We start from the raw sequence: 26,274 nt of genomic DNA, 5'->3' as shown, positions 1-26,274 counted from the left end.
CACACTTAACAAACACCTACACAATATGGGTAAAACGGACAGCCCCATGTGCAGAGCGTGCATGGAAGAAGAAGAAACAACAAAACATATTCTCCTAGACTGCAAACAGGTAGAAGTATACAGGAACAAATACCTAGGGACTCCGTGCACACTAGGAGAGGCAATTAGCAACTTGAAAACTTTGCTAGGCTTCGTGGAGGAGCTGGGGTGGTTAGAGTAGCGCTACCTCGTTTCACGCAAAATAGGCACAATGGTTGTCGATTTGCGGAAAATGCCCAGTTTTTAGGTGACTACCAAACCCTAAACAGTCAGGTCGTCGTTGGGTACGTGCCTAGCTATGAAAAATATGATAACCGAACCGCGGTAATTCACTTTTGTTTAGCAATATATTATAATATATAAAAATAATATAATTTCATCTAGCAACAGTATTTGTCAAATTTACATTCCTTAATTCACCGGATATCCACCATTCAAAACTGCATTCAGTCATTTTTTAGTTTGAGAGAATACCACTTGACAAAAACCTATCATGGCCGACCGATACATCGTGCCTGCATTCAATTTTAAAGTTAAAATATCAATCCCGTTCTACTTCGGGCCTTGTACATTTTATTTTGTTGTGAGTGGACACTGACTGACTTAAATTTGTGAGTAAGAAGATCAGAGAAAATAAATAGTGGGCCCGCTCAACGAAGATAAACGCAAGTACTACTAACTAACTAACTAACTAACCATCGGGTCATCATGAACTCGCCATTCACAAAGTGGAGCTATTGTGGGACTGACAAGAGTTATATCAATTGCAGATGGATTCCTATTTGGATATTGCACTGTTGTTGGACTACCATCATTGAAAATACACAAATAAAATTCATCAATAATATATATAATACATATTTGATTTGACAGCCAAATAATATATGATGAGCGGACATGGCTTGGGGGTTTCAAGCAACAACTTTTTCATTTTACGAACCTCAAAACTGCAGAACCTGCTATCATTGGGTGGACAATAAACACAAAGAATGTATAATTTACCAATAGATGTTTCTAAAGCCACACAGATATTTTGGATGGATTCATAAAAAGTTGTATTTATGATACTATATTGTAAGTTTTGTTTAATAAGTATACCTACTCCATTCTTGACATTTTTTGAAATTTTATGTACTAAGTTGTATGGGGCAAAGTTGGGAATTGTGCTTGTACTTATAATCCATGTTTCATTTAGTAAACAAATATCTATCTGCTGCTCTGTGAGAAATGTATTTAATAGGGCTCTCTTATGTAACAACCTTTGAATGTTAAACTGTGCTAAATGCAAAAAAGTGTCCATGATTTAGTTTAATAAATTTGCTTTGAGTATATCTTTGATTCTTTTATTGTTAATAGGAGTATCATTTCTGTTATTCCCTAACATAACCAATGATTTTATTAAAGCATTAATTATTGTCTCGTCATGTAGTATTTGCTCAATATTTAGGGTATTACTTGGTTTGGTTATGCTAGGAAAAACTTTAGGATTATTAGGAGATACAGGGACTGTCGGTGCAGTATTGCTCACCACAGTGGCAAAACTTCGGCCGAGGTTTTCATACTTAGCTTATTTTTCCTCCATTTTCTTTTGTTTTACAGGACAATCTCTGGAAATCGCCAAGTGATTGCCTTTGCAATTTATACATGAGATTTCCTCTACATCACATTCCTTATATGAATGCTGTCCGGAACAAGATGAACACATTTGTTCGCCTCTACAAACTCTTGCTGAGTGATTAAACTTCAAGCATTTGTAGCATTGAAGGAGCGGTGGTATATACATACTTATCGGGTATCTATACATTTGCATGTATGCATATTGTGGTAAGGTCGTGGCCCCAAAAGTAACGGCAATCTTACCTATGGGTACCAATTTGCCGTCCACTTTTCTCATGAATCTCTTGACCGAGATCACCTCCATGTCACAGGTAATATTTTTATAGATCTCTTCATTAGTCATCTCCTTAGGTACGTAAAGTATCACGCCGGTTGTCTCTGTAAGGTGTGCTGGTACAAAAGCTTTTAACTTATGTTTGCCCAAAAAATTGTCCATTTTGAGAAAGTTATTGGCAGATGCAGGTTTTTTAAAAGTGATGCCTACTTTATGCGCGTTCACTCGATGCACGCCGACTATTCCTTTAACATTGTCCGTGAATAGTTTAGTCAGAGAGATGGGATTCCTATTGCCTAATTTATCATTTTCCTGCGATTCTACGTATACAACGCACTCTGCACTGTGATTATCTGGGAATTGTCACTTGTAATTAGGTTTAACAAACATTTTATAGTTCGTGTTAACGTCCGAAGCCGCCAACTTTCGCTTCTTTCGTTCTTTTGGTTCTTTATCGACGGGGGGCGAGCCCCCGCCGGTGTTTTTACCCATTCTTATTTACACAACGTTCTATGTACACAAATTTAATATTTACACCTAAACTAAAGTAATAAATACTCAGAAATCTATTTGAGAAAATCGGAGAAAAATGAAATCGCTCGCTTATTTCGACTTCCCGCCAAAAAGTTGCATTCTATACTTACTTTCAGTGTTGCCAGGTAAGCGGAAGAGAATTATCGTATTTGGTTGTCAAAATTATCGTACCGATGAAAAAATTATCGTACGCCTGTTAAAAGGCACTACTCCCAAAATTTCTTGCAAAATAAGCTTACATATCCAATGTTAGTTATTTTAACAGGAGAAGGGGAACCGACACGATAATACACAAACAAAATCAGTGATAACAATTAACAACACTCACAAGCACTGTAATGACATTCTAAGTAGACGACCCAAAGACGACTGAGCGAAACCCCGGTAATTATTACTGTAAAGAATAATAATTCTCGTCTCGAGTTCCATATGGTCGGGTTTGAAAAATATTAACTTCTCAGGAGAGCCAAAATAAAATTGGCCCTTTTGTTTGCCATTATTTCACGTACTATGTACCTAGGCTAGATATACCATTCATTTTTTTTTATTGAGAGAAGCCTTTTTACCTTCTATTTTGGATAAGTAAAAACGCTGTAATAGCTTTGATTATATTTAAAAAGGCGGTAGGTATTTATGCTAAAATTAGACCCGATTTTTTTTCTCCCCACATTGTAAAAGAGAGGCATAAAGTCGTATTGACTTACACTCTACATTTTGATTATTTTAGACATTATTAAGGTCCTAAGTTGAGATCCAAAACGTAGTATTGTTACTAAAATTATAAGCAAAACGTATGTAATAAACACCTCACAATGTGTCAACATTTTAAATTCATAGTCTCAAAGTGACGTCAACCACGAAATCGAAACAATTGGCTACTTGACTGTTTTTAGGGTTCCGTAGCCAAATGGCAAAAAACGGAACCCTTATAGATTCGTCATGTCCGTCTGTCTGTCCGATTCTGTCACAGCCACTTTTTTCCGAAACTATAAAAGCTATACTGTTCAAACTTGGTAAGTAGATGTATTCTATGAACCGCATTATGATGTTTACACAAAAATAGAAAAAAAAACAATAAATTTTGGGGGTTCCCCATACTTAGAACTGAAAATCAAAAAATCTTTTTTCAACAAACCCATACGTGTGGGGTATCTATCCTCGTAAAGCCCAAGGTCCTACCTATAGGACTTATTCAGTTCGATGAAATTTAAATCATATTCAATTAGGACAGAGTTGCATTTGTTTTGTTTCGTGCAATTTTCAAACAAAATAAAATCTACTGTATTCCGTGCACTATAGGTTCAAATTCCAGTGGCAAATTTTGGATTTTTCATTTCTATGGCTGGGCCTTAAGAGGCTATGGATAGGTCTTTAAAAATGATATTGAGGTTTCTAATATCATTTTTTTCTAAACTGAATAGTTTGCGCGAGAGACACTTCCAAAGTGGTAAAAAGTGTCCCCCCCCCCCCCGTAACTTCTAAAATAACAGAATGAAAAATTTAAAAAAAATATATGATATACATTACCATGCAAACTTCCAACGAAAATTGGTTTGAACCAGATCTAGTAAGTAGTTTTTTTAATACGTCATAAATGGTACGGAACCCTTCATGGGCGAGTCCGACTCGCACTTGGCCGCTTTTTTGTAAATAATGTCAAACGATCTTGATTTTCCTGAGGATCAAATGTCTATATAGGACTCATGGCATTAAGCAACACAAAGATCAGAAATGAGAGTTAAAGTCTGGCGCTCGCACTCGACGATTGAAACGCCTCTAACAAAATGATAAGGTGATGTGACGTCACATCATATAAGTCTGTCCTAAATGTATGGAAGATCAAGGAAATTGCCATTTTGACCCTGAAATATTGCGTTTATGTTTATAGTTGTCATACAATTAATTTTTCAATAAAATGTAAGGAATCGAATGGTACCATTTTCTTATCTATTTTAGAGACAAAATATTTTTATTGTATTTTGTTTATAATCTCAATATAATTTTTTAAATTCCACTTTATTATAATAGATGGCTCATTTTCTATCCATTTAACTAAATTTTGTTATAATATTCAACATGTGTCAAATACCCAATTGAGAGGCAAACGTATGGAAAAATATAGGTGTCCATTTTTTTAAATTTTAATCTGTTTATTTCAGTGTTGTTGTTGAGATACAGTCTGAACTCAGTTAAAATCTCTATATTTGGAGATTATTTTAACTAAGTTTAACCTTAACTAAGTATATAATTAGTTTTTTTGGCAGTTAGTGCTTACATGTTATTTTAATACTAGCTTATTTTAACAATGCTTTATGATTTACGAAAATAAAGAAAATTATGAAACCCTACCTTATGCACTTTCTGTATCTCGGAAACTAAAAATGAAAGAAATACCAGAGTAAGAAAGATAATTCACTATTAATTATTCAGTTTATTAGAAAGATAATTCACTATTTATTACCGTTATGTTAAAATGTCATTTTGGTCGGATTTTCATATCTTACGTTATGGAATTTGTGTCGAGCATTACCGTTATTTCAGTCAGGAGGTATCCAGATAGCTAGATTTAAAAACAATTACTGTTACTACTGTTTAGATTAAGCAACATTATTAAAGTTATTGCGTGACGTGATGTACAGTTGTGCAATATAATAGCAGTCAATAAGAAAATGAAAATTAGGGTTAAACTATAACTTTAGAACAATTATTTTAGATTTTTTTATATAATTCTTCTGCATTACTTGACACTGATTCAAAGTTAACTGTAACCTTTACTTGAATAATATTGAAAGTAAAAAAATAACATCATGAAAATCGGCTTTTTTACTAACTTGCGGAAATTCTTATAAAAACGTAAAACCCTACGAAAAAAATACAATTGTGTACTATAATTGTAATTTATTATCTGGCCTATTATTTCAAATCAAAGCTTTACATCTAAATAAACCCATGTCATTCAGAAAAAAAAAACTTTTCTATAAGACGACTTTCGTCGCAGAATGTACAAGTGGTCCATCATTCGGACTTTGTTGTTGATTTTTGACCGACTTAATAGTGCAGAATAATTGTATAAAAAGGTAACAGTTAATTTTGAAACAATGCCAAGTAATGCAAAAGAATTATATAAAGAGATCTAAAGTTATAGTTTTACCCTAATTTTCCTTTTCTTATTGACTGCTATTATGTTGCACACAACTTTACCTATCATAATCAGTGATCGGAACTATGGGAGTAAAACTTTAACAAAACTTATCAAGCGGACGTAAAAAGAGTGCTTATAGCCTTAAAAATATTCGAATATCTATGAATGTAAATATTTTTATGGCTGTAAGTACTATACTATTCCTATCCCTATGGACATGAATATTTTTAGGACTGTATGCACTATTTTATGTCCGCTTAACAAGTTTTGTTAAAGTTTTACTCCCATAGTTCCGATCACTGATCATAATTGATGTGCTGTATTTATTTGAATTGGTTAAATATATGAAAATACTATGTTTAAATGACAAAATAGTATGAAATCATTCATAAATTTCATTAGAAAATTGTTTCTGTTATGGTTTAAGACATTTATTATCTCATAAAGAATTTACAAAATTCACTTACATGAGATACACTTATATAACAATACTTTTAAGACTAGCGAGCACTATTTATAGGTCGTTATAGGTCGATAACCATATTTAACGGATCCGTAATGTCCGAAATATCCGGATCCTATGACCCGTTGGATCCGGATTTTAATATGTGACGGATATCAGGATATTTTGGTATCCGGATCTCAAACTCTAGGCGCAGCGATTGTTCTGAGACAGTTCGTTCGACTCTTTTAACGGGCAACGAGCACAAATCTTTCTTCTGGCATTAAAACGGAACTATTGTTTTAAACAGTCATTACTCATTAAGTGAACTAAACTAGTCTAACGTTTTCGTAAGTCTGTGGAAAACCGCGTTTTTTCGAATGTAACACACATTGAGCGTACCTGTATTTAATATGTTGACTGTCTGTCTGCATACTCAGAAACCCTACAATTTTTGCAGTACATACATGCCAGTACTCGTGCCTCAAGAGTCGTGCTTCGTCGGTGCGTCTACGCGCGTTCCTTCTCTTGCCACTAATCACGCGCTTGTCGCTTCTGTGTATTTATTGCTCTAGGTTTTTGGTACTTGATTACAAAACTGCATGTTCCGTATAAAAATGCAAATTTTTTATGGGGTGCGAATGTAAACAAATTCAAATGAATATTTATTTAAAAAACTTTATTGCACAAAAGAAAAACTTAATGTACAAAAGGCGAACTTAATGCCATGAGGCATTCTCTACCAGTAATATACGATATATAGTACCTTTTATGATCTGAGATTATAAGCCTAGTAAGAACGTCTTAAAGTTCAGTAGAAAAGGTCCTCATGGCGGAGTACTTCAAAATTCCCAAAAAGAACTAGTTAATAAAAAAAAAGAAAAAAAATTTGGAAGGGAACTGTATTAGCATTCTGAAAGACTAATTTTTCTAATTTCAGTTCTGGTCGGGGGGCTTAGCCAATATTATAACCGTGCATCGACCGACATTATAAATCCACGTAGCTATTATATCAGAGTTACTCTCGTTAAGTCTGTCAATCTTCATTTGGTTCAGTTGCATGCATTTTTTTAAGGCATCTACACGAAAAACTTTCTTGGATTAAGATAAGAAGAGGATAATTGCAAATTCGAACTCTAAAGCCAGGAGAATAAGTTGCATGCCTACCTTGAAAAAATGCGGTCTATTTCACACTTTATTGAAACATTCGTAACACGAACGACTGATACGACTACTACAATGTGGCAAGAGTGGCGTCACACCACAGATTGCTAGTGATGTAAAATAACTACTATTTTGGTAGCAATTGCGATCTTACTCCGGGTATACCTTATTTTCAACGCTTTCTCTCTCGCATCAAAATATGGCATACGCGCCAACATCTCAACTAGTGAGAGACGAATTTAAACCTTATCTGTTAACAGTAAAATTGCTTTGACAGCTTCTGCCATGGCCCCTTTAGTGGTCGTTGGCGTGGTAGGCACGACGGCACACGACCACTTAGTGGCTCTTGGCGTTCAAAGGGATAAAGCGAAAGGGAATGAAACAATCATTTCTTAATAATAAGCACCTTTTAGTTAACTGACAAAACATTTACAAATAATATTTCATGGTGCTTAAAAAATACAGGTGCCTTGTACATATCTAACGGGGTTATAAAGAGATTTTTATTCAAGAAACATAAATAATACGTTATTAAGACTAAAGAGATTAAATACATTCACTCAATTGTACTCAAACAGTATTCATACAAAATTTCCAGATGTAACATACTCTATAAAATAATTTAAATAACAGCTCGAAAATATCTTCTCATCAACGTACGTCAACTTAGGTTATTCCCACTAGTTACTACCAAGTTGTTACCAGTGGTAAATACTGGGAATTAGCCACCAACTCGGTTTGGTGTTAACTACTGGGATTTGGGATTTTAATCCCAGTAGTTAACACCAAAATGTTGTTAGAGTTCTAATAAAACAATAGAAGTAGTAAAGTATAAATATAGAGTGCTTTAATAAATAATTATAAGTCGATTAGTGATTCAGTAAACTACCTTAAAAGTGATGAAAAATATTAAAACCGGTGCAAGTGAAAAAAAAAAAAATTAGAGAGAAATTAATGTTTGGATAAAATTGTACTTTTAATTAGAATTTATTTCACCAACAGAATATTACAATTCACTTACATAGAGAATAACAAGCAATCATAATACACATTATTTACATAGTGCACGAATAGCATAAAATATACTCTAAAACAAAACAACTTATTAATTTTTGTAAGAAAAAAGGGTGTACATATACGTACTGTGTGAATTGGCAACTCGAACGCCAGTACAGCAAAGCGTAACGTGACCGAGACATTAATTAAGAGAGCGCGCTAGAGACACGGGTTTATACTGGTTGGTCTGAGCGGTCAACACGTCCGCCGAGCTCGCCCAGCAGTTGGCGATAACAGCCCTACAACATGCATGGGGTTATGTGTTATGTTACAAGTTAATTTTTAATCGCTACGGCGTCCTATCCTATGCGACGATAGCAATACAATAAATATTTTAGTTTGTTTTATTTGGAATTATTACAGTATGTTTAAATTATTATATTATATATTTTTTTCCTTTTTGTCATCAACCTCGAGAGCATTTATCTTATTAATTGTAAATCTAATTAATTGTGACGTTATCTATGAAAACTGGATCTTTTGTCAAAGGCGCTTAGGCCACACTGGAAGCGTGCAAAGCGGGTGGTGGGGGAAGCCGGAACGATCACAGCGCTTGATGTGGCCAAATATGGCAAGAAAGCTACGCGTGTTTCTGTCAATTTCCATACTATTCCGTTATTTTGTTCATGTTTCTTGCTTTAAAATAATATTTACGATAAAAATAGGTCACGATAGCTGATAAATGGTAAACTGCAATAATACTGGACGAAACAGTAAAAGTAAACTTTATTATATTTCCAACATAGAGCTAGAAATTAGGCTTTTATATCATATTATTATTCCAGGCTAACCAACGTAACGGCTAAACATTTTATCTAGTCTATGTCAACACAGAGTTTTGCTTGGATGTTAATAAAATAGTATGGCTAATACAGTGTACCAACATTAGGTATTACTGGTATTAGTTATAATGACAGTTACTGAAAGCCTGTCAGAAACATACTTTTGGAACGCAGAGTTGTCTGTCGCCTGTCACAAGAAACGTGATAAGCGAAAGAACCTATCTTTTACATAAAATGAGTTGATTAAAACCTGTGAAGAAGGGCAAAACTTTTATACCTGAAAGCATCACACGTATCCCCAGGAAGAGGATCACGAAATAGGCCATCAAAACATAATGAAACATACATTTTTTCATTGAATTTGTAACGAAACAACGACGAAGAAAATTAACCGAATATTATAAAATACACAGATAATTCTGACTATTTTCAGTAAAGCAAAAGTCAAGTGTGTTTAACATTAAAAACGAAAAGATTCCGCACATTGGTAACTGTATTACAGTAAATATTTTAAAGGAATAATCTGTATTTTGATGAGCTCATTATTTGACAGCTCCCCAGTAGTTGCGAACGCTAAGCGGCGCTGCCGTCGTGCACGCTCCCAATCGTTGAGAATAGCGTAAGCGCCATCGAAAATAAAGTCCCTTTCAATAAATAATGTCACAATTATACGAACGAACAAAGAAATCAGTCAAATACCGATTTTTTATCACTTTTATATTTATTATAATTAAACGAATAACGAATTAACTTATAATTAATTCAACTTTTAATTGATTATTGATTAAAGCACTCATATTTAAACTTTTTATTAGTATTGAACGCTAACCAAATTTTGGTGGTAACTACTGGGAAAAAAAATCCCATTACTTACCACTGGTTACAACTTGGTGGTAACTAGTGGGAATAATCCTTCAACTTGTACAACTCTCACACGAGCAGCAGCGATATACAATGTACATTACTCATCAAAACGATATACAAATAGGAACCTACATTCAAGTTCTAAATTCAATTTACTATTTCTCTGAAACCGTTTATGACCGAAACTGGGCTCCATTACAAGAATAGTGTTTTTTTTTTAACATGGAAATCAGAGTCGACCGGGCAAATCCAGTTCTATTACTCTTTACCCTATCGAATAGTGTTCAGACCAATATTATTGATATATAATATAAATATAGTGTTGCCATGGAAATCCATGAGATTTGATAGCTCATGGTATTTTATGAACACAGGAATTAGGGTAAACTACCCAATGATTGGCCCATCAAATTAGATAGAGTTGGACCAAGACAACTCAGCAGTGATTTTCTAGCACATGGATGTGTTATCATAAACGTCAAAGACTATGAAATTATGACGTTTAACATAACAGTTTTACGCTCTGTGCTAGAAAATTGCTGCAGAGTTATATTGGGTGTAATTCTACAGATATTGGCCCCTATTTTGTAGGAATAACTTTGCCGCTACCTTCAATTAAGGTTAAAGAGACTGTTCCTTGGCATTAGTCAGTTTATCCTTTGTATTGCCTATGGTCTACCTAATCGCGTGTGATTATGCCCCCGCCTATATTGTGCCCCAAAAATACAAAGTAAGCGTACTTGATCTATGAACACTATTAGTCAATTACCTACTGTAGAACCTCGCTAATCCGGAACCCTGTAAATTCAGTAATTACGGTTATCCGGACGGACCCGACGCGGACAGCGGATTTTACGGATCAGCGAGTTTCTACTACATACGCAATAATAATCCAAGTATTTTATTAGCAGGATAATTGTGTTTTCTGGCTTTCGATCTCAGAGCGGCGTCACAATTGTGTCAGTCGCGAGAGGCATGTGGATGTGGAACCTTGCAACTGATACAACGTGACGGATAAGTACAAGTATCACTCGTATCAGTCAGGTAAAAGACATTTCACTTTTTGTAACTCGAAGGGGTGCTATTTATATTTCTAACTCCGTTTACGTTTAGAGGCTGGGTCATCCGTCAGAACAAGACACATGAGTGATTCCAGGAAAACATTATCCTCTACAGATAAGGTGGCGGGTTTGGCGACAAGACAATGGATATTGTACATCGGTGCCGGTCGCGGCAGCGGCTGCGGCCGTGGCGGAGCCTAGAGGTAGGCGCTGGTGTCCTGGTAGTCGTCGTCGCTGTCCGAGCCGTCGTCCGTCAGCTGGCGGAGTGCGGCCGCTTCTGCCCCCAGCCCTTCAGAGCTCGACGCATCTGCCACAACAAACAAACACCACTTAACAACGCACTCGCATCTGTCAAATTGGTTTGACATATTGTGAAACGAAACATAACTAGCGCAATAAAAGCTCTGAGGCTGAACTTCTGACGCGGGGAAGTGGGGGGTTAGTGCGGGTTCATTCACTTTAGTAACATATTCGTGTGCGCGAACTAGTCCCTTATTGCCCACCATTGACTAGGTTTACCATTCCCATTTTCGGTTTTACACTTATATCTCGGAAACTATGCGTTCTAGCGACATGAACACTTATACAAAACAAAAGCTGATTTGCTACAAGTTTTTCAATTTCTTGTATAGTTTTCGAGATATCGGCTCTTATAAGTCTGTAATTTGGGAAAAAAAAATTGCCTTACCGACCGGATAATTCTTCAACAATGAACCCAAAAAATAAATGCCGGCAAAAGAGTTGTAGGGCATTAAATTCCCTTCAATAATATATATTACTTTTCTATTTTTTTTTCTACAAATTTTAAAGCAATTTCAGTGTTGAGTGTGAAATCTGAAAATACGATAAATTTGATTAATTAATCTTTTAATCTCACCATTCCCAGTCAAGATATTGACCGAAATATGTACCATTATGTTGTACACATAGTGAGTCCGTCTAAACAGCACAGATACTCATTTTAAAATAGATAATTGGGCGTCACTGACCAGGTTCCTCACACTTAATTAAAGAAGATCTAGACCATTTTAATGGAAAAATATCACGAATTAATAAACTAGTGGATATGAAATGACAGCTTATTAGTATGAAAACCAATGTAGTCAAAGTCACAGATTCAAATTAACAACACGGCATACATTAGTAGAAACTTCTTATTCCAATAGGGTGTTACCAGTTTTCAGAATTTTAGAATGAATATCAACTCGTCCACATTTATATATCACCGAACACTGTCTATGATCGTAATATGATAAGATTCATGTACTAACCGAGTCTTATCCAATCTCGACATTGGCAGAAACATCAACACCTTGATGGAGCCATAACACGAAAAATTGATTGACATTTATATATGGGCCAAATTGCTGACATTGGTGCAGGTCAAAATGATAGGCCAACAAAACTTTTCAGTAAAATAAAAACTGCAGAAGTTTGTCTCATTTAAATAAAGTAATAATAAATAGGAAAAAAGTATTAAAATCATACACGTATGTATATGTGCGCTCTCCGATTACACATAGGTTGGTACGGATTTTACGGTTCCGTTACACTGGTGCTTTCGAGTTTCGAGACCGTTGTAAACTGAGGGCCAACCGCGAACCACGTTCGACGTGTTGCCTCCTTGACACACTTACGTACAAATGTACAAGTGCGACAGAGAAGCAAGACGTTGAACGTGGCTCGCGGTAGGCCCTCTGTTTTGACGGAACTGCGACGTCCAAAAACAAAAAGTAGTATGTGATTTTAAAGTTCCCATTATGATATGACTATTCGCCATAGTATTTGAGTAACGGAACTTTTTTGACATTTAGGATATCGAATATTGTAGACAAACGTAAAGAATAATGACAAAATAGTATGAACACTAAGTACTAAGAAATAATATAAAATGTTTACTAACGTACATGCGTAAATAATTTTCATTGGCTTGTTGTATGGAGTATGAGTTCGACTTAAATGTTTAACATTACCATATTATATTTACCCTATTGGAATAAGAAGTTTCTACTAATATATGCCGTGTTGTAAATTTTTAATTAGCCACGATTAACCAAAGTATGAAATGGTGCCTTGCACCCGAGTTAAACACTCTACTTTTCATTTCTATACGAGGAAAGTAAAATACATGTGCATTAAAAAAAATACGGCTAAGTATAAACTTCAGTAGTATTTCGTGAGGGGTACTTGAATAAAATTAATTTAGGTAAAACACAATTATTTATGGAATGGGGAGTTAATTATCAGAATGGAAATGGAACATCAAAGCCATTTAAATCCAAAATTTTAAATGCTTATCGTAAAAAAAGGAACAAACGTACTAAGAACATACAGTGCTCTAGACTCCCTCTAGAGCAGTAACTTTTCTGCAATCTTTTGAGAACAACAAAGACCCACTTTTAGAGCATGAGAAATGAAAAAATATTTTAAATGGCTATTACAGTAATAATCAAATGGAATACCTATTCTTAAACGTAAACAAATAAAATTATTCCAATTGTTTAATAATTTATGTCATTATATTGGGACTCCTTAAATTTTAAAACATACAGGATGCAGGAGATATACCTACTGGATTTAAATATGTAGTAGTAGGTAGTGCTTAGTGAAAGGTATTTCATGACTTTGTTTCTGAGTTACATGCGTTTTTGTGGATGCGTAATAGTTTTGTGTTATATAGCCTGTTCCGTTAAGTCTTTTTACAAGAACTAATGTTGAATTTGGTTGGTATTGCTGGCTTATTAACTTTCATATTAGGGTTCCGTAGCCAAATGGCAAAAAACGGAACCCTTATAGATTCGTCATGTCCGTCTGTCTGTCCGATTCTGTCACAGCCACTTTTTTCCGAAACTATAAAAGCTATACTATTCAAACTTGGTAAGTAGATGTATTCTATGAACCGTATTATGATGTTTACACAAAAATAGAAAAAAAAAAACAATAAATTTTGGGGGTTCCCCATACTTAGAACTGAAACTCAAAAAATCTTTTTTCATCAAACCCATATAGACCAGCGGTTGAACAAAAATGGGTTTCGATAATATTAAAGTTTTTTCTTTTTTGATATGTCATTGGGAGTATGTTAAATAATACTTTGTTAAAAAGTTAGAAATTTTAAGGTTGAGCTTTCGGTTATATTTAAATATTTTAATTTTTGCTAATAACTAAGTAAATATAGAATTAAAGTTACAGAAAACTTTAGCATATCGAATAACACTTCAATTTATGTACAATTTTCAGTTTTTAGAAATCTGGAACAGCTGCTTTCTGGTAAACGTAAAAACACGAGTTATTTTGTAAATATAGAATTAGAGTTGCTGATATTGCAAAATTACGATATTATGGATCAACTTAGTATTCTAGTAAAAAGTTAGACATGTAGACAATGTGCTTGTCTAGATATTGATTTCAGGTTAAGCAGTATAGCTAATATTGAATTAAAGTTTGTAGAGTTAATAATAATCGATCATCAACAATGATCTCAGTTACTCAACAAAAATTTAGAAATATAAAATCACGGCGACACTCATTACTGATATGTATGCATTCCTTGCTTATATAAATACGTTACGTTTCAAACGCGCGGCAAGTTTGCGCGCGCCGCGCGCTGTGGCAGGAGGCAGCGAACAACGGTAGTGGGGAGCGGGGTGTCCTTGACTGCGTCTACGGTCCATCAAAAAAATTCCTAAAGCGTGTTTTAAATTAATAGCAATAGAAAATTGTTATTTTGTTGTTAGGTATTGCCCGCGGTTTCGTTCACGTAGAATTCGTTATCGCGTTACATGAATATTATTTATTTATTTAAACTTTATTGCACAAACAAAAAAAAACACAAATGGCGGTCTTAATGCCAAAAGGCATTCTCTACCAGTCAACCATTGGGTCAAATAGAGACAAAAAAAACACATTCTCATACAGATGACCACCCTTCCTTGTACCATTTTAAAAGCCAGTTGCAGCTTTTCTTTCCCGATTTTTTTCAGATGTTTGGACTTGGTATTTTCCTCGCGATAGTTATTTGTTTTAAGGGGAATGTTGTTGTTAACCGCTAATGCTAATATTGATAACCGATAGTTATATAGAGATACGTTATAAGGTATATGCACCCTCATGTTATATATTTCTGATAAGAAATAAATGTAAGACAAAATTCACAGTGATACATTTCAAGTACGTTGCCTTGTAAGATTGCGTACGGATAGTTTTTTTGTTTGTTATTTCATCGTATAATATATCAAATGAAAGCTTATTTGAAAGTTGCCGTATTAAAAAAGTTGGTCCAGTTAAAGGTCGCCTAGATTAACCGATTTTTATATAAAATGTAGGCAACCATGGACTGGACCAACTTGTTAAAAAGGCAACCTAGTACAGTTAGTAATATAGTATCTGGGCGACCGAGCTTTGCTCGGTTATAACTATTTATTGTAATATGGTGGTGATAATCTACATAAACTTAAAAAGTAAAGTGTGAACTGACAATTATTATTATTTACAATCGATTTTAACCTTATAGCACTTGTCACAGAGGAACGCCATCTATTGTCGATTTCTCTTATTACATAGGTAATTTTTTTTACTAAATTAAACTTGTGTAAAACAATAAAAATTAAAAAAAAATATATAAACTTGAACATAAAAAAAAACAAAAGTTAGTCACCGGGCGAGATTCGAACCCGTAACACTCGTTTAGCAGTCCGCGTCTTAACCCGCTGGACCAGACGGACAGTGGCCGGCAACACGAAATTAGTGACCATATTCTGCGTCGAAAGAAAAACGCATGAAAACTCGAAAACACGCGTTTTCCCAAACATAAGACTAATCTAGATAGATTGTATACCCCCAAAAACCCCTATATACCAAATTTCAGCGAAATCGTTAGAGGCGTTTCCGAGATCACAGAAATATATATATATATACAAGAATTGCTCGTTTAAAGGTATAAGATAAAATAACTTTTCTTTTGATATATCATGTGACGTTTTCGTTTACACACTAAAAGCACAGTGTAAAAAGTAACAGTGGGCCGACGCCTTGGATGTTTGCGTAAATGCCGACACCGCTCAAGGTCTCCGTACCTACCAAGGGTTATCACAGACTTACACAACTGCCCAAAAGAGGATGGAAATGTTTTTAGTTTTCATGTTGTATGATGTATGTGTACTAATTTTACAAATGACGTCCATTTTGGAAATAAAGATGGCGGACGTCACTTTTTTGAAAAAGTCGTCATGGGTGTTGTTTTCTGGGTTTTTAGGGGTGTGGATTTCAAAAATGGCATCTATTTAGAAAATAAATATGGCGGACGCTACTTTTTGAAATGGGTGTCGATGTGTGTAGCCGTGATATCATTATCAACCACCTTTAATTCTAAAATGGTCTCTATTTTTGAAATCTGCACCAACAAGAACCGCCAAAATTGACGTCATTTTTGTAATTGGAACCCCGAGGAACCTCGGAGATGACACCCATATCGATTTTTAAGAAAAACTAATGTCCGCCATCTTGGATTTCAAAATAGACGTCATTTTCGTAATCGGAATCCCGAGGAACCTCGGATATGACACCCATATCGACTTTTAAGAAAAAATAATTTCCGCCATCTTGGATTTCAAAATGAACGTCATTTTCGTAATCGGATCCCCGAGGAACCTCGGAGATGACACCCATATCGATTTTTAAGAAAAAATAATGTTCGCCATCTTGGATTGCAAAATGGACGTCATTTTCATAATCGGAACCTCGAAGAACCTCGGAGATGACACCCATACCGATTTTTAAGAAAAATGAATGTCCGCCATCTTGGGTTCCATAATGGATGTCATTTTCGTAATCGGCACCCTGAGGACTTTCAAAAATAATGAAAACATCAAATACTACAGGATACATATGCAAACAGAAGCAAGAAACAATTTCTTGCTTTTTAAAGTCTTAAACTACTCATAATTTCTTAAAATAAGTTATAAAACATGTCCGCCATTTTGAATTTGAAAATTGATATCATAATTATGATATATTTTTGTTTACACTGAGACAAATAATTAGCACATGTCGTATGAAATATTTTAATTGTGTGTGTTTTTTTTTATACTACGTCGGTGGCAAACAAGCATACGGCCTGCCTGATGGTAAGCAGTATCCGTAGCCTATGTACGCCTGCAACTCCAGAGGAGTTACATGCGCGTTGCCGACCCTAACACCCTCCCACCCCTCGTTGAGCTCTGGCAACCTTACTCACCGGCAGGAACACAACACTATGAGTAGGGTCTAGTGTTATTTGGTTGCGATTTTCTGTAAGGTGGAGGTACTTCCCCAGTTGGGTTCTGCTCTAGATCTGGAATGACATCCGCTGTGCTGTGCCCTACCACACAAAGCCAGATGATATTTACAATGCCCATACCTCTCTTATAATGCCTGTGCTAAAAATGTGATTGCGAACTACCTGCAATAACTATACAGTACCTGGGCGACCGAGCTTTGCTCGGTTATAACTAACTATTTATTGTAATATGGTGGTGTATAGGTGATAATCTTAACTACATTCTTTTACTAAATTAAACTTGTCTAAAACAATAAAAATTAAAAAATTATATATAAAATTGAACATAAAAAAAAAAAAAAGTTATTCACCAGGCGAGATTCGAACCCGTAACACTCGTTTAGCAGTCCGCGTCTTAACCCGCTGGACCAGACGGACAGTGGCCGGCAACACGAAATTAGCGACCATATTCTGCGTCGAAAGAAAAACGCATGAAAACTCGAAAACACGCGTTTTCCCAAACATAAGACTAATCTAGATCGATTGTTTACCCCCAAAAACCCCCATATACCAAATTTCAGCAAAATCGTTAGAGCCGTTTCCGAGATCCCGGAAATATATATATACAAGAATTGCTCGTTTAAAGGTATAAGATAATTAGGCATTAAAACACTCGTGTGATCTTTTTAAGAAACTCACTTCGTTCGTTTCCTAAGCCCACACTCGTGTATTTTAATGCCTTTTATTATGTAGCAGTAACATAAACTACTAATATATGTTGAAAGTAAGTACAGGCGGCTAACACAATGGTAACAAAAGACAAAAGTTTTGAAAATGTAATTTTCATCATCGTCACTTGGCTGTACATTTGAGGGCCTATCGCGAACCACGTTCGACGTGTTACCTCTCTGTCGCACTTGTAAATTCGTACGTAAGTATGACAGGGAGGCAACACGTCGAACGTGGTTCGCTGTAAGCCCTCTGATGCCACCTCCATTAGTCTTTTGTACGCCGGTATAGCCTTCGACTCAATGTATAATCTACACTTTTTATGGAAACGTAGTTCCTCCTTCCCGTAGAAATATTTAACTTTCCCATCACCAAGAAAGATTATTTGCTCGCAGTTATTAGCTGCTCAATTCCTCGTTTTTTCTGTTACTAAGTCAGTACAGTACACATATCAAACATTTTTCACTCATTTTGAAGTCATAATAACTTTTATTCTATAATTAAATTCATGTAATGTCCGCATCTAATTTATGTGCACGATAAACAAACAAATGAATGATTTGAAAGAAAATACAAACAGCGCTTGCGAAGCTGAGCGGGGGGCGCGGGCGGGGCGAGGTATCTATCGCTCACTAGGTCGGCTACGATAGGCTCCCGCGCGCCGAGCCGACATGTTGACGGACCAGCGCGGCGTGGTTATGAATTTCGCGCCTTTTTAAGTTGATTTTACTATTACAATGCAAGCTACACACAGATATTTCTTACTTTCCATAAAATGGCTGCATATATTATTTTATAGTAATAGACTTATCTCTACGGACTTTAATTCAATATTAGATCTTACAGGACAAAAAACGCATATTAATTGTAAAGCACATATCCTATTCTTCTAATTTTTTGCCTTGCCTATTAACTTAAGAATTTAGATATGATATTGTGGATTTTTCAAACTTTAATTCAATATTGACAAAATAATAAGCTAATTTGAGTTTGACAAAGTAGCACGTTGATTTTTTTTCTAAAAATTTGATAGCATAAAGCCTCATACATATTATAAAAGACGATGCTTAAATTTTGTACTTTAATTCAATATTCAAAATTCATCAATAAAAATACATAAATACCTTATTTATATCTAACGCTCGTTCTAAATTTTCTTCATATATTACAAATATGCTTAAAAATATGTCCCATACCAGATAAACATCACTTTTCACTCTTTAGAATTATCGAAACTTATAGGGCAAAAATCCGGTCCCACTATTGGTCTAATACGTGTGGGGTATCTATTATTGGATAGGTCTTTAAAAATGATATTGAGGTTTCTAATATCATTTTTTTCTAAACTGAAGAGTTTGCGCTAGAGACACTTCCAAAGTGGTAAAAAGTGTGTCCCCCCCCCCCCCGTAACTTCTAAAATAACAGAATGAAAAATCTAAAAAAAATATATGATATACATTGCCATGCAAACTTCCACCGAAAAATGGTTCGAACGAGATCTAGTAAGTAGTTTTTTTTTAATACGTCTTAAAAATTAAAAAAAATTTTTTTTTTCATCAAACCCATACGTGTGGGGTATCTAAGGATAGGTCTTCAAAAATGATATTTAGGTTTCTAATATCATTTTTTTCTAAACTGAATAGTTTGCGCGAGAGACACTTCCAAAGTGAAAAAAAGTGTGTCCCCCCCCTGTAACTTCTAAAATAACGGAATGAAAAATCAAAAAAAAATATATGATATACATTACCATGCAAACTTCCAACGAAAATTGGTTTGAACCAGATCTAGTAAGTAGTTTTTTTAATACGTCATAAATGGTACGGAACCCTTCATGGGCGAGTCCGACTCGCACTTGGCCGCTTTTTTTAATATATCATAGTATACATATAAGACTTTATTTACAACATTTATCAATTATTTGATTTTATAAGGTGAGCAGGAGCGATATTTTTGCAAGTTCGAATATATTTGTACCTCTCGCCAATATTTTTATTTCAGTGGTTAATTATTCTGTAAATTCAAGAATGTCACTAAATTCTATTTTTGATAATGCTAAACATAAAACCCGTTGTAATACTTGGGAAAATTATATGGGTTTGAATACTTTTATACCATGCTATTTCTATTTTGTATGAAAACTGGTGACATTTTATTTCTTTTTTCTAGTATAATTTTCGATGACATTCTACCACCAATTTCAGGTCTCAGCAATGATTTTACCTTCTTCTTTGACACCTTAGACCTTGTTATGTCTTTGTGATATGATTTTACTATTTTTCCTGCGAATCCAAAATATTAGTGGAAAATCGATCGAAAGTTTCGCTAAATATTGCGTATGAGTAATATTGATGTATTAAAATGGTTTATTTTGAAATGAATCATTAGTCAAGGCCTATAATATATCCCTTCAAGTGGCGGCAGCGAAAACGTGAAAGTAACCAAGTGGCGGGGCCCCGTTGGGTGTTCAGCGCGGATTTAGAGAATATTAAAAATTCAACTATTTAAGCTTATCTATGTATAAAAGTATATATTGAAGCATATATCGTTAAAATAAGCATTAAATACGCTATTCGAATAGAAGAATTAAAGTATTGTAATGTTTATGCATTTCGCCACACGCACCTAACTAATCAAACCTAGCAATAGTGACAGTTTTCCAGTTTCCTCATTAAAAATGACTACTACCACAAAACAAAGTTAGTAAATGATTGGAGGTAATTGCTAGTTCATTTTCTACGTAGGGCTTAAAATTCAAAGGTTAAGTCATAAAAAAGGACCTACCATACAATTATATTTACAAAACAATCTCTTTAAAATGAATATGTTTTGTTGTTTTTAAGTAACTATAGTAAAAGGTGCGATAAAAATATTTCCGTGACGCCACCACATATCCGTGAGTTCCGCCAAGAGAGCAACCATGCCCAAAGTTGGCTGTAATTTGGGTTAGTGAATATATCATAGAACGTTTATAATATGTGTGTAGATAAAATAGTGTATGTAACTGTACATAATCAGACATTAAAACACTCGTGTGATCCTATTAAGAAAATCACTTCGTTCGTTTCTTAAACCCACACTCGTGTATTTTAATGCCTTTTATTATGTAGCAGTCACATATGTGGTGGCGTCACCGAAATATTTTTATCACTCATTTACACGAAACTTTTGCTATAGTTACTTTAAAAACAACAAAACATATTCATTGTATACTTCAAACTAATTAAAATATAAACTGTACGTCAAATAGCGGTAAATAAAAACTTTTATCATGCATGTTACGCATTCGTAGTTTTTTTTTTAATTCAGAGACAAACTAGAGTCAGGGGCGTATTTCCGTATCATTCGATATAAACTAACATGCAAGATATGTCAAAATTGTATGCAATTCACATTTAATTTCGAACGAAAAGGCATCTCAACTAATATTAGAATAGAGGTCAAATCGAATTGCTTTTTTTTCAGAGATGTTCCAAATTTGAATGTCATAACCAAATGGATTTTGATGTAGTTACGAAGCAATTACAACATTATCACAGATAAGAAATTTGTTGTAACAAAACAGTTTAGTCCAAAGGTTTACGATATATGAAAGTCATTTGAATGATACCAGTAACGATTATTTTTTACCCCACAAAAATACCTGATATTTTCTCTTGTCGGAATAGTGCACTTTAAAATTAAACTACGAGGGTTGCTACTTATATATCCGGAAACAAAAAACAAACAAACGTACACGGCTCAAAAAAGTTTTATTGTTTTTCAAAGTATTCCCCTTGATGATCTATGTACTTTTGCATTCGTGTGAACCAATTTTTGAAGCACTTCTGCCACTCCGCCTGAGGTACCTCCATAACGTGTTATTTGAATGCGTCGACAGCATCTTCAGCGGTCGAAAATCGTTGAGCGCGTAATTTATTTTTTATATTGGGAATGCCAAGGGGTGCCAAGTCAGGGCTGTACGGCGGATGACCCGTTAATTCCACATTTTGACCTTCCAAAAATAGAGTTGTTTCGCGTGACGTATGACAGCTGGCATTGTCATGATGAAGAATAATTCTTCGTCGCTGGTTAGTTTTACGAATTTGTTCAAATACTTCCGGTAAGCAAATGGTCGTGTACCAATCTGAATTAACCGTTTTACGGTTTTCTAGTGGCACTGTAGGTACATGGCCATTAATACCGAAGAAGCAGGCCACCATTTGTTTCAATGTACTTTTTGTACGAGTAACTTTCATAGGGTTCGGCTCATTTTGAAACACCCATACCGTTGATTGTTGCTTCGTTTCGGGATCGTATGCATAAATCCAGGATTCGTCACCTGTATAGATGTTATAAACGGCCTTTGAGTCACCACGGTTATATTTTTTTAACATTTTATTGCACCATTCGACGCGAGCATCTTTTTGCTCCTTAGTTAAGTTGTGCGGTATCCAACGCGAACAATTTTTTTTTACAGCTAAATGATCATGTAATGTGGTATTAATGCTAGTCATAGAAATACCCAGAGTCGACTCTATCTCGCGGTACGTAACATGTCGGTCGTCCATTATAAGTTTTCGCACAGCCTCAATATTTTGTGGTACAACGACCGATTTCGGGCGACCTGCCTTAACTTCGTCCGTAAGCATACTACGTCCACGATTGAACTCACTAAACCAGTGATACACAGTAGTTTTAGATGGAGCTTCATCACCAAAAGTTGAAGTTAGTTGATCTATGCACTGTTGTTGCGTTAAACCACGCCGAAAATCATAATAAATCATAGCACGAATATTTTCACGAGTGAGTTCCATTCTTGCAGCGAGATGACATTTAAAACCCGTCAAAAACAAAACACTAGCGTTAATAAGAAAGAAAAAATATACCGGCCAGGACTTAAAAAAGTTCAAAATGGAGGTCAAATATACTATTTAAGAAGATTGTAATCCCGGTTTCCGAATATATAAATAGCAGCCCTCGTATCATTGTTTTCCCGAATAAAGTATTATGATGATTGAAATTAAAAATAATCATGTCCTAATGTATTTCCGATGTTTTATTTTGGCTTGTAATTCTCACCATTAATTTAAGGAGTATTTTGTCGCCTGACATCAACAGGAGACATCAGAATTCCACGCAATTAAAAATTAAGGTTTATACTTGTATGAGAATCACGAGGAATCCTGCAGCAACTCCAACTACTAGGCAGTTTTGCTAGTTTTTATTACTACTAGACCGCGAGCCAGGAACAATTTTCATGACCAATGGCCTCCCGGCTGAAAACTCTTGTAGTGGTTAACGGCTAGGTATAGTGAACCCTCGTGGACGTCAGCTGCCGCTCCGTTAGTGGGTTGAGGAATGGCAGCCACCGAGACACGTAAAACAAAAAAAAAATTGTCATCGCCTCCCGTTTGATACTTTGTCAAATAATAGTTCAGATGATGTTGTTAATAAAAAAAATGTCAGTCAGTTATATCGCGGTGGTAGGAACATCAGCTGGTCGCATGAACAGGTAAAAAATAAGCGCTATACCTTTTACGATAACAATAACAAACCATGAAACTTAGCATGTAGCATTCCATCAGGCGTAAACGCCTGGAAACCCATTAACGCAACGGAGTACGCAATTTACACATTACGCATAACCGCACATAAAGTGGTAAGCGCATATTTTTTACATGTTAATTTTACAGCAGACGTCGGCTGACGGTTTTTTGAATTTAAAACAGCCTCTACACTATCATATGACAAAGTATCAGCCGGGAGGCGATGACTGACGAAATATGCTCCTGGCCCGCGGTTCATACGCACATTGCACACAAATATATTTTTACAAGCTTTTAAGTATATTCGAAAAGTAAAAAGCCATTTGCTATGGCTTCCGAATAGCATAAATAAGTCAATGGAAATTGGTAAATAGGTAAAGATGCCGAACACGTATCAGTTTTACCCCGTGTTTTCTCTCATTAAAATATTATTTTGTGGTTATTTTTAAGAAGTTGACACTATATTTATATATATTTTAGTTTTAGAGAAAAAAGTGATAAAATTACCACGATTGACGGTACGTAGTTCTGTTACTAATATGATAGGCAAAAGGTCGTCTCTACTGATACACACCTCACAATATTTTAAATGCATAAAGTCTCAAGTCACTTATCGTCATCCACAGAATTATGTACTCTCTGCATCTCGGAAACTAAAAATGATAGAAATACCAGAGTCATTATACTCGTATTAGAAAAGGAATGCGTTGTTTGTTACCGTTACGTTAAAATGTTTTGATCGGATGTCCACATCCGACATTACGGATTTCAAGTGGAAATGTTTGTTTTACAAACTCTTTAAGTAACCAAAGTAGTCAAAGCAAAAATGTTAAAACCGCAATTCGATGGCACATTGTTGACAATGGCAACTTTACCTAACCTCAAGTAACATTAATCATAAAGATATTTTCAACACACTTACTCAAAACGAGGTTTCTATTCCACTGATTTTTGGCTCATAATCCTAGATATTAAGCATGCGTGCTTTTTCAGTATATAATAAGCACTCGTGCTTTTTCATTATATTATCCGACTGAGTTAAGAAGGTATTTGATTGCTAATAATATGCATAGAAACGGAGCCTTCTTAATTTGGTCGAGTAATAAAAAAAATTAACCAACTATTAGGTTTCAAATGTTAGTTCAAAGAGGTTTTATCACACCAAACATAATTTATAGATAAATTTTCTCGTAAATTACATTAATGAATAAATATAACATTTTATCGATTTGACCTCCATCCGTCGAATAGAAATACGAAAATATTAATAGCTTTTTTACATTTTTTCAAGTGGCTGTTTGACGAGTTCGTTCGCGCTTTTGCCTTGCGCGCGCATTGGAATCGTTCGTAAAAAAAATAACGCGCCAGCTATTTTCCGTATTTGTCAGTAGTATTAGTATTTAGAATAATATATTTATTTCAAGAATTTGGCATTACAAAAGCAGCAGTACGTTGATCCCCACACTAGGCTCAGCCTGTCACGTGGGAATCTCGGAGAAGTATCGAAATGGTGCGGTTCTCATTTTAACAGAATACATTATTGTTAAAACGATAAGCGCTGGTGGCCTAGCGGTAAGAGCGTGCGACTTGCAATCCGGAGGTCGCGGGTTCAAACCCCGGCTCGTACCAATGAGTTTTTCGGAACTTATGTACGAAATATCATTTGATATTTACCAGTCGCTTTTCGGTGAAGGAAAACATCGTGAGGAAACCAGACTAATCCCAACAAGGCCTAGTTTATCCTCTGGGTTGGAAGGTCTGATGGCAGTCGCTTTCGTAAAAACTAGTGCCTACGCCAAATCTTGGGATTAGTTGTCAAGCGGACCCCAGGCTCCCATGAGCCGTGGCAAATGCCGGGACAACGCGACGAAGAAGAAGAGACATTATTGTTAAAGCTAAATTAAATAAGATTTTTTTATTATATGACTAACTATCAAACTAAGCACAAAAACAGTTAAAAAGGTCTCAGTAAGTTGTATGTAAGTGAAATTGTTTATGTGAGGGTATGTGTGTATGTATGTGAGTATGTATGTATGAATATGTGCGTGTGTATAACTACGGAATGTGAGAGAAAACAAAAGAAAAGAAATGTAGCTGTACAAGTTATTCATCTTTCGGGAGCAGACGCAATTGAATATTGTCGTCTACTACAGTCATTTCAAAATATCCTCTGACTCATCATAGTTCCAAGAAAGTAGTATGGGTTGGATATGCCTTTTTGCTTCAGTTAAGTTACAGTGCCTTATGTCGCAGATTTTTAGTAATTTATTGTATAAATACGGAAAGAGATAAGCCGAGAATCTCATAGCAAAAGCAGTTTTAACAAGGGGCTTGGGAATTTTGTAGACTCTTTTTAGTATATTTATCATTTAGTAGTAGTATTTCAGTTATGCATGTTTTTAGTTTATATATTGACGAAAATGACATTTTCAAGCATCGAAAATGTAGAACAAATAAAATTGACGCTGCCAGTAATACTCATAGCGGCAAGAGTCGAGAACGATAGCCGTTTACCATTAAAATTGAGTGAAAAATAATTGGCGGCCTATGAATCTTTTATTCAAATGGAAAATCAGCAAAAACGCCCAGTCTTTCTTGGAAAACGTGTTGGTAGCTTACTTCAATGAACTGGCGAATAAGTACCTACAAGCCCAGCACGCTTTGGTGCAATTATTCGATGTTAAAACTGTGAGTCACCATTTTGAAAAACTTACTGTTTTGACAAAAAAAAAATCTAATTTTTAAGTTTTGTTTTTTCCTCGCAAGTGTGTTGAAAAACGTCGTATGAA

At 35.2% G+C, this 26,274-nt stretch overlaps 1 protein-coding gene across 9 annotated transcripts in view; it reads right to left on the bottom strand.

The window, feature by feature from the left end:
• Positions 1-7,600: 7,600 nt before the first annotated feature.
• LOC133528519 (choline-phosphate cytidylyltransferase B-like) overlaps positions 7,601-26,274 on the bottom strand; it is a 67,075-nt gene continuing 48,401 nt past the window's right edge. For all 9 annotated transcript variants that reach the window (XM_061865917.1, XM_061865909.1, XM_061865949.1 and 6 more), the window contains one exon: positions 7,601-11,282. In XM_061865917.1, the coding sequence (XP_061721901.1) occupies positions 11,229-11,282 (54 nt within the window). In that variant the 3' untranslated portion in view covers positions 7,601-11,228. The remainder of the gene's footprint in view (positions 11,283-26,274) is intronic.

The sequence above is a fragment of the Cydia pomonella genome, chromosome 1, assembly GCF_033807575.1.
Source record: "Cydia pomonella isolate Wapato2018A chromosome 1, ilCydPomo1, whole genome shotgun sequence".
NCBI lineage: Eukaryota > Metazoa > Arthropoda > Insecta > Lepidoptera > Tortricidae > Cydia > Cydia pomonella.
This window is presented reverse-complemented; position numbering and strand designations above follow the sequence as displayed.